This window comes from Corvus hawaiiensis, chromosome 4 (genome assembly GCF_020740725.1).
Source record: "Corvus hawaiiensis isolate bCorHaw1 chromosome 4, bCorHaw1.pri.cur, whole genome shotgun sequence".
NCBI lineage: Eukaryota > Metazoa > Chordata > Aves > Passeriformes > Corvidae > Corvus > Corvus hawaiiensis.
Genome location: NC_063216.1, coordinates 31676241 through 31685957, shown reverse-complemented (window position 1 = coordinate 31685957; position 9717 = coordinate 31676241). Strand labels below are relative to the sequence as shown.

At 51.8% G+C, this 9717-nt stretch overlaps 2 protein-coding genes across 2 annotated transcripts; one reads left to right on the top strand and one right to left on the bottom strand.

Annotated features, from left to right (window-relative positions):
• The first annotated feature begins 17 nt into the window (after positions 1-17).
• Positions 18-584, top strand: LOC125324908 (histone H2B 1/2/3/4/6-like). Its single transcript, XM_048301440.1, has one exon. The coding sequence runs from the start codon at positions 33-35 to the stop codon at positions 531-533; it is 501 nt and encodes a 166-aa protein (XP_048157397.1). The 5' UTR covers positions 18-32; the 3' UTR covers positions 534-584.
• A 1621-nt stretch (positions 585-2205) lies between these two features.
• LOC125324934 (histone H3) lies at positions 2206-2806 on the bottom strand. Its single transcript, XM_048301469.1, has one exon. It carries the CDS (start codon positions 2691-2693, stop codon positions 2283-2285), a length of 411 nt encoding a protein of 136 aa, XP_048157426.1. The 5' UTR covers positions 2694-2806; the 3' UTR covers positions 2206-2282.
• Positions 2807-9717: the final 6911 nt, after the last annotated feature.

The window sequence follows — 9717 nt, the reverse complement described above, 5'->3', positions numbered from 1 at the left end:
TCGGCGCCGAGCGCAGAGATGATGCCGGGCCAATGGCGATGCGGCGATTTCCGCGGCGCCGCTATAAAGGCGGCTCCCGAGCCCCAGTCCCGTATCGGCGTTCTGCTGAGGTGGTAGCTGCTTGGAGAGAGAGAGAAGCTGTGCTTGCAGCCATGCCCGAGCCGGCCAAGTCCGCCCCCGCGCCCAAGAAGGGCTCCAAGAAGGCGGTCACCAAGACCCAAAAGAAAGGGGACAAGAAGCGCAAGAAGAGCCGCAAGGAGAGCTACTCGATCTACGTGTACAAGGTGCTGAAGCAGGTGCACCCCGACACGGGCATCTCGTCCAAGGCCATGGGCATCATGAACTCCTTCGTCAACGACATCTTCGAGCGCATCGCCGGCGAGGCGTCGCGCCTGGCGCACTACAACAAGCGCTCCACCATCACGTCGCGGGAGATCCAGACGGCCGTGCGGCTGCTGCTGCCCGGCGAGCTGGCCAAGCACGCCGTGTCCGAGGGCACCAAGGCTGTCACCAAGTACACCAGCTCCAAGTAGGGCGTCTCGGACCGTCACTTGCAACCCAAAGGCTCTTTTAAGAGCCACCCACCTTTTCAAAAAAGAGCTGTAATTTATCTCAGTTGTGCATTTACTCGTAGCATGTTTGCTGATTTGCTTAGTAGTGAACATTCAACCCCAAATACCGAAAATTACATTAAATAGTTCTGTTTCTAAGAGTATAGACCATATTATATCCTATTCCTGGTTTTTGGGCTTGTTTCTTAGTTGTTTTCTCTGCCGTACTGGCCCCACAAATTGCTGACAAGCCTTCATTTCGCCTGTTTTGCGTGAGATGCTTCAATTGGCAGCTATTCGAAGGGCAGCTTCCCTGTGCTATCTCCCGGGTGCTGTTACTCAGGAGAAGTCCTTTCTGAAATGAGAGAATGGAATTTAAGTGCTTTCTTCCCCCGTTTCGACCGGTTTCAGCCGTGGTCTCTCCCCTCTCCTATCCATGCCACAGCCAAATGCCATATATTTTTTAAAAAGTGTCTTATTTTCACTAATTTATAGGGAAACACTTTTTTTTTCCCCCTATGCTTCATTGGTCTTCCCAATCTGAAAAATAAAATTAGTTTAAAACAAATGCCTTACGTTATTAATGAAGCTGTTGCTTATTAATTCGTTTTATTATTATAGGAATCCCAATAATAGCTTGTTAATGGCTTCAGAACTGAATAGCATTCATATAAGGTGATTTCTTGGTCCCTGCTGCCCCCTTATGGGTGTTTTTGAATTTTCGGTCATTTTTTGTTTTACAGCACCGGGTTAAGACCTCAGATTCAGATATGTAGGAAAAACTGCAAATACTGATGAGAAACTGATCCCAGGGGATAAGCAGGACTTTGAGGACCGAAAAATTAAAAAATGGACACAAAATACGAGAGAGTTCTTTAAATTTTAGAATTGGCGGCTCTTAATAGACACAGTCTCTCCCTGACAGGGAACGGAGGCAGCCCACGTAGACCCAAAGGCTCTTTTTTCAAGAACCTCTACATGCACAATGAAAATGGCTGTAGCCCTGCTCTGTTATGAGCATGGTTGCTATTTTAAAATTTCTTTTAGATTTTAACGCTATGTATTTATGGTCCCCGCTTCTCCTTTTTTTCGAGTCTCATTTTTCTGAGCTGCTGCATATAACTTTGTTTTATAAAACCCCATAAGGATATAAACGTCATTTACAATTCATCCGAGAGGCTTTGCAGGGAGTAACTTGTGCTTTATGAACAGTGGGTGAGGGAGGGAGACAAAATCGGAGAGAGAAGTGAATATATTGATTTAAGGGGGGTAAGCAGCAGTCTCAAGTAGAATGGCGTTTACATCCCTGTGACCGTGCCTGACGACACAGCTCTGGAGGGGAAAGGACGGCCGAGTATATGAACCACCGTCTGCAGTTGCCCCGGGTTAAAAAACGCACTTTTAAAATCTCTCTGGCTCCGGAAAGAGGAAAAAATTCCTAGAGCTCATTGCAAATTTTACTGTCAAACCAAACACGTAATTAATTACAAATAAGCCGCTAAGAGCTCTTTCTGTGTATTGTATAGGGGTTATTTACATAAACTTAAAATTCTTAAATATGGACACCCATCCCGCCCCTGCACTATCACTCCTCTCCCACCCAATAAAAACGTTTTTGTTTAAAACAGCACTTCAACTCTTTTAACTGGAATTGTAGTGGCTCTTAAAAGAGCCTTTGGGTCTCTATGGCTTGCCTCCGTGCTTGGCCGGCAAAAGGCTACAGCAGGAGACTTATGCACGCTCGCCGCGGATGCGGCGGGCCAGCTGGATGTCCTTGGGCATGATGGTGACGCGCTTGGCGTGGATGGCGCACAGGTTGGTGTCCTCGAAGAGCCCCACCAGGTAGGCCTCGCTGGCCTCCTGCAGCGCCATCACGGCCGAGCTCTGGAAGCGCAGGTCGGTCTTGAAGTCCTGCGCGATCTCGCGCACCAGGCGCTGGAAGGGCAGCTTGCGGATCAGCAGCTCCGTGGACTTCTGGTAGCGCCGGATCTCGCGCAGCGCCACCGTGCCGGGCCGGTAGCGGTGCGGCTTCTTGACGCCGCCCGTGGCCGGCGCGCTCTTGCGGGCCGCCTTGGTGGCCAGCTGCTTGCGGGGCGCCTTGCCGCCCGTCGACTTACGCGCCGTCTGCTTCGTGCGCGCCATCGCCCAGCACCAAAACACGCACAAGCAACGCACAACCACCACAGCCCGCACTGCACCAGCGGCTCCCAGCCGCCGACTATTTATAGCCCGCCGCCCGCGCCGATTGGCCGCCCGCGAGACACCGGCCGGCTCCCATTGGACCCTTCGCGCGAGCCCGGCGAAAGGCCCCGCCTCCGGGGCGGGAAACGCGCGCTGGCCTCGCCCCGCCCCTGCCCCCTTCAACCAGCGGTTTGCAAGGCGGAAGGAGGGGCGGCAGCACCGCAGGCGGGCAGTGCAGCGCCGTCTTGTAGCTCACGCCTCGGGCTCGCTCTCCTTTTTCCAAAGCCTCTCGGCTCGGCGCCGGGCCCGCTGGCTAAAGCTGCCATCGGTAACGGCCTCCTTCCCCGAGTGCGCTCGGATTTTTCCCGCTCCGTAGGCGCGTTCGTTTCAGGGCCGCGGCCGAAAGGCTGAAGGCGCAAGGCGGCAGCCGACTTCCCTGGCCAAGCCAGGCTTGCCCGGCTGCTGCCGCGGCCCGGCGGAGGCGCCGCGCGTCTCGCGGGGAGCGCGCCCCGGTGAAGCGAACGCGCGGGCTGCGAGCCGCGAGCGCCACCAATCAGCGGCGTGTGGAGAGCCGCGTGAGGCGCGGCCGGGCCCGCCCCCGGGGAGGCTCCGTGCAGTCCTCACTCAGGTCGGACCGAGCGCGGCAGCGGCGCGGCCCCGGCTCTGCCCGCCCGCCTCCGGCCCCGTCCGCTGCTCGGCGGCGGAGTTTACGGGGCGCGGGGAAACGGCGGTGGGGAGAGAGGCGGACGAAAGCCGGGAAAGAGCCACTCTGGGGAGCCTGTGCTCGTCCCTACCGCCTGTGCAGGACTATGCGGTTCGGGGGCGAGAACGCATACTGAGGGGAGGGAAGGAGAGCCGGCATTCGTCTCGGAGCCTTTTGTTCAAAACCAAAAGAACTGAAAATCAAGAGCCCAGGGTGGTTTGGAATCGCCTGTGCTTTGAATGCCCCCGATTCACGCAGTCTTCGGTTCGCGTAGCTCAACAAGGAAACACCACGTACTAGAAGTCAGGAATACATTTGTTTCGGCCACGTTTGCTTTGAGACCAGCGACAGCATTCGTTTATCTAACCCGCCTCCCCCAAACTGTACATACATCGAAAGAGGGCTTCCACGGATTTAAGCGAATTATGAACGTCCTCGGGTCCGTTGAAGCAGATGCAGGACATATCCGTTTACCGTAGACAATGCACGTCCCACTTTCCTTAGAATTTACAGTGCTTTCACACCGTAACCGCTCTTTTCCTGAAAAAAAAAACCCAAACAAAAACCCAAAAAACAACAACAACAACAACAAAAAACAAACAAAAACAAAACAAACAAAGAACCCCCCCAAAAACAACCAAAAAAACACCAAACCAAAACGGGACATCAAAGTTCAAATCACCATAGCATCACCTCTCATATTGAAAAGGTGGTGGCACTTAAAAGAGCCTTTAAGTCCAGGAGGTCTGGCACAGGGCGCAGAAGCAGTTTACTTGGATGCGGTGTATTTGGTAAGAGCCTTGGTTCCCTCAGAGACGGGTGTTGTTTTCCACTGCCAGCTCTGTGCTCCCTTCGGGTCTGCGGCGGTTTACGAGATGGGGTTGCCGAGCAATGTGAGTTCTCGTGGGTTGTAGAGAGACGTAATTGTCGTAGCCCTAGATCCATATACGAGGACTTTTGTGTTTCCTGGGTATCAAAATGTAGCGTTTTTCGCGTGGCACAGAGAGATGGGGATACCGCGGGTGCAGAGCGAGTCGATGTGTGCGCCCATCGGCGCCAATGAGTGCGTGTGTGTTGGGGAAGAGCAAAGCGAAGTGTTTGTCGTTTGAAGCGCAGAGCGATGTGTGTGTCATCGGGAGAGGAGAGATGTGTGCCTCGTCGGGCGCTGATGGAGGTGTGTGTCTGCTGGTGCAAAGCGATGTGTATTTCCTTCAGCGCGGCGCGATTACTGTGTGGGGAAACAGCAAAGTGCTGTATCCGTTCGCCGGGGATCGAAATGATCCCTCCGTCGCGGAGAAGTGGGACGATGTGTGCACTAGCAGGCGCTGAACAGTGTTTGTAAGCTGGTGCAGAAAGATCTATGTTTTTGCTGGGCTCGGGAGGTACCGTATGTCGTAGGGAGCAGAGAGATTTATGTGCCGGGAGGTGCGGAGAGCTCTGTCTGTCGGGACGTAAGGATAATGTGGACTGAGGGCGCTGATGTGTTTCTGGCAGCGGGTGGGGAGTGTGTGGGGATGACGCAGGGCGATGCGTGTTTCGGCAGACTCAGAGAGACGGAACTGTCGTGCACTGCGTGCATCGTCGGGCGCAGAATGATTTGCTTGTAAAACAGCGCAGAGCGATGTGCTGTCCCTCGGGAATGAAGCGATATGTGTGTAAACCGGCGGGCAGCGATGTGTGTGTGCGGGAGGGGCGGGACAATGCGTGTGTCATTGGGAGGAAAGCCGTGCGTGTTTCGAGAGGCGCAGAGCGATGGCAGCGCCGTACGCAGGGCAGTGTGTGACCCGTCGGCGCAGAGCGACGTGTGTGTCGGGGGGTGCTCGACGGTGGTGGAGCCGAGGAGTGTAAATCTAATTCGTTTTTCGGGGGGCACTTTTTCGGGATCATAGAGCTATGTGTATGTCAGACACACAGTGTGTGTGTTTGCATATCGTTTAATGGAAAACATATTGTGGAACGTTTAGAAAGTGAACATGTGTACGCTGGACAAAGTAGAATACTGAAACACAGCAGTGGGCTGTGGAGAGAAGAGGTCACTGTAATAAGTACTCCGTGTTGGGACTCCCGAGCACTTGTAAGGATACATCAAATCTCCCTTCTCCCGCCTCTTGACGGGGGAGTGAATGTGTTGTGCAATTCACTAGATCGTAATTTACCTGTTTCGTTCCGTGTTTCTTCGGTCGAGCTTGCACAAGCCGCGACAGCGCGGGGAGAGGTGACAGCCTCCTGCATTTCCGTGCTCCCGTTTGCCGAGCACGGCACTGCCCGACCCTCCCTCCTTGCCCGACGCTCACTCGGCGGTCGGACCCACCCCCGCTCAGCGTAGGGAAGACGAGCTGGTCACGAAGGTGCCCACTGCGATCAGGAGCTCGGCGGCAGCGCTCCGTCTGAAGCCGCTGCTCTTTCCGCTCTGGCCCCGGCGCCGCGTCCCGCCGTGCTCCGCTTCTCTCCGCGCCCGGTTTTAAGACTGACATGTTAATTAAACACACATTCCCGCGCCGAATTTGTATCTATCTCATCTGACTATTCCTTTCCAGAAACATTGGTTTTAAGGGGGTTAATTATCTTCTGTTTCTTGAATCGCCACAGGAAGCCCTTGAACTGTCATACTCACGGCCCCCAAATTAACCCTTAGCAGGCTTCCGAGGTCTGTGCGGAAGCAGGCGAGTTGTACAGTCCCAGTCGTGTCCCGGAGCAGCTCCTTTCCCCAGCCGCTGCATCCTGGCTTGCCCGTCCTGTCCAGGAGGGACCGCCGTGGGGCTGACAGCAAACTTGCCCCTGCTTTTCCTCTCGGTACCAAGTCTCTGTCTTGCCTGGGTGTTGAGTGAAAAGCTATTGTACGTGGAAGTTTTCTAAGTGTGGGAACTGCTGAAATAAATGCCATGTCTTATCCTGTATGGAAGTATTGGACTCCTCCTCAGATCCTCCCCGTCTCTCCATTTCGCTCCCGAGACCTGTGGCAGAGCACAATTCATACGAAAAATAGCCAGAAATAGAGAAATCGAGTAGAGGAACCTGCAAGGGTCAGACTCTGGGCTGAATCACAGCAGGCAGGACCCCGACCGTCAGTCTGTTTGTTCATCACCTGCCTTCACCGTCTACATTTTCCCGTGCTGGTCCGGCACACTCCATCCCCCCTCCGCGGCGGCTGCAACCGCAGCTTCGGGCCCCGTGCCCTCACACGGCCGTGGGATGGATGTCTGGCCGGAGCCCCTGGCACAGCCCGCAGTGAAGGAACGGCGCGGAGTCCTTCGTGTCCCTCTGCTTCTTGTGGCACGAAGAAGTCTGAGCAGGCAGTGCCAGGGCATCCCGGCACTGTTCCCTTCAGCAGTCCACACCCTCCTCCCACTCCACACCACGGGCAGACTGTCACTTAGGAGCACACTCCATCCCATCCCCTTCTGTCAGTAGCACACCTCTGCACAGATTTGGCAGTGAAGCCACACTTCGCCTAATCAACGCATTAGTTATCACTAACTGATGTTCTGTGTTACCCTCAGCTTTCCAAGAACAGTTTCATACAGTCTCTTAAGGCGAAAATATCCTGGCACTAGATGGGGATAAAGTTCCTCTTCCCAGTGATGGTACGAAGTGCTTTATCTTCTCAAAACTATAGCAACCATCACCGACATAAATAAATATTTAACCAACAAGTTTAACACTTTTGCTTGCATATTGAGCTACAAAAGTCTCATGGCCCCATGATTTTATTTTTTTAATTTAGATGAAGAGAATCTAAATTAAAACACTCTTCTTGATGGATTTTTGCGGACATGCCATCTCTCTGCCACTGATTGCCTGTTAAAGTCCTCTCCTTAACAGGCACTGGTGGATATGGTATTTTGCATGGGGAAAAAAGCTAAATACCATGGAAAAGATGGTGAGTAACAGCTGCGATAAGCACCAGAAGGCATGGTTAGAAACCAAAAACCGCCACCAACAAAAAAAACCCTCAACACACAAATACCCCCAAACAACAACAACAAAAACCCCTACAAACAAACAAACTCAGAAAACCAACCCACAAACAAACACACTCCCCCCCCCTCCTCCCCCAATAAAAAAACACACTAAAAAAACAATCCCAAATCGACGCAGGCAGTATAAATCAGTTTTTCTTTGGGAGTTGCTTATCAAACTGTCCCTGAGGAACAAAACCATAAGAGCCCCCACAATTAGTTTGATGTCTTCCTAGACAAAATTCTGTGAAGAGCTGTAAACGAGTAAGCTGAACACGTTGTTCAGGGTGGATGTTCAAACCTGATAACAAGGAAATGGGAACGGCAAAGACAAAGAAAAACATTTGCACATTTAAGACAGGGATTTTAACACCCTTTTGTTCTTGTAAGGTACTGTCTTTCCCGCAGGAGCAGCCCACAGAGATATTTGATGTGTCTGTTCCTCTCCTAACTTTTTCTGTGCTTTCAGATTTATGGAAGAACTGATTCCCTGAACACAGCATGACATTTGAAAGGGAAGCTGGTCCCCATCACCGGTTCCACATGATGGAAAATCCAACCCTGGGCCGACAGTGCAGAGCAAAACTGCTTTACTCATCACAGTAACAACGTACAGGCAGATTTCATTGCAGTTCTGCTTGTACTTCGGTATCCAAGAGGACTCAGTTCCCAAGAGGGAAACATACTTCCTGTTGGTTGGACAGTCTTTCTCCCTTTTCCTTTGCCAGACTTGAAGGTTACCTGTTTTTCAAGTTTTCTCAAGGTCTTGCACTCCACCTGCTGGTTTTAACACCTTGACTTTGGGGTAGCATTCAGTCTCAGGTTTTACCTTCCATGTTGTGCCTGTGCATCTCTAACTCCACCGGCTCCACTTTCCCAGCTCAGCCTCATGCCAGCCTCATCCCAACAGACTTGCTCAGTGATCCAGGACAGTGTGGCTGTCCCCAGACACTGTCACGATCGCTGCCCCACTCACCATGTGCAGGTGCTGCACGGCTGTGTCCTTGGCCACAGAATGGCCCTTCCTGCCCCGCTGTCCCCTTTGTCTTTCAGCTCAACCACCTTTCGGGAGGGCAGCCCACTCCTGCTGCTCCCCCCAAACCTTGCTGAACTCATTTGTTCACCTAAGAATGTACTTAATGAAGCTAAATTAGACTTAACATAAAGTCTTCTCCCCTTTCAAATAGCCATAACTTACACATCTGTCCTCTTCAAGTCTATTAGTGATGATAGCAGAGATATTGAGGAATGAAATAAAAATTCAGCCACTTCCAAACATTTCCTGAAACATCATCATGATCCCACACAGATCACTTTTTCCAGCTCAACATGCCATCACTTTCTCAAATATCTGATACCGGGAAAATATCAAGCTCCCCTTGAGTTGCATAAAGATGACTGAGAGGGGACCTTATTAATGTATGTAGCTTTCAGAAGGGAGGGTGCCTAGAGGATGGAGCCAGGCTCTTCTCAGTGGTGCCAAGTGGTGAACAAGAGGCAGAAACTGATGCACAGGAAATTTCACCTGAATATAACGAAGAATAACTTTACTGTGTGGCTGAAAACACACTGGAACAGACTGCCCAGAGAGGTTGTGGAGTGTCCCTCACTGGAGATATTCAAGAACCACCTGGACACAATCCTTTGCAACGTGTACCAGGATTACCCTGCTTGAGCAGGGAGGTTGGACCAGCTGACACACTGTGGTCCCTTCCAACCTTTCCCAGTCTGTGGTTCTATGACATATTGCTGACACTGTTCAGCATTACGTCTGCTTCTACAAACACTGGCTTCAGAGTATCACAGGTATCAGTAATAATGGCTATCAGCCTGATCTGCCTGTTCCCTTCTCTTCCTCTACTCCTTCTGTCATTCTTCCTAACCACCTCACTCATCTGGAGGTGCCTCCTGTTTGTTTTTCCCTGGAAGTTACTACATACCCACAATTTCTCATTCCCACTCGCCCTCTCAGAGAAGGACTCTTTCTTCCTGACAGCATATGAGCAATGGCCGTTGTTACCAAACATGTAGCATTCACCTCTTCCCTGCTGCATCAAATGTCCACATGCCTGATTTATGGCACTGAAACGTGTTTTTGAGCTGTAGCAATTCAGCCAAGGAATGTGCTGGACATCATTATGGTCAACCTAAACAGAGAAGAGAAGCTTAGGATGGGTATTCTAAAGCACTAGACAGGACAGGCCATTTCTTTGTCCAGCTAAACAGAGTAATAAACCCTCTCACTACCTTGCTTCAAGTTATCTGGGTGAGATGGACAAAGGAGAGAGATAAGAGGCAAATGGATCATATCTTGAGGAGATAA

Excerpts from the sequence above, each read along its gene's own strand:
- LOC125324934 (XM_048301469.1), bottom strand. The coding sequence starts at position 2,693 with ATGGCGCGCACGAAGCAGACGGCGCGTAAGTCGACGGGCGGCAAGGCG.
- LOC125324908 (XM_048301440.1), top strand. The coding sequence starts at position 33 with ATGGCGATGCGGCGATTTCCGCGGCGCCGCTATAAAGGCGGCTCCCGA.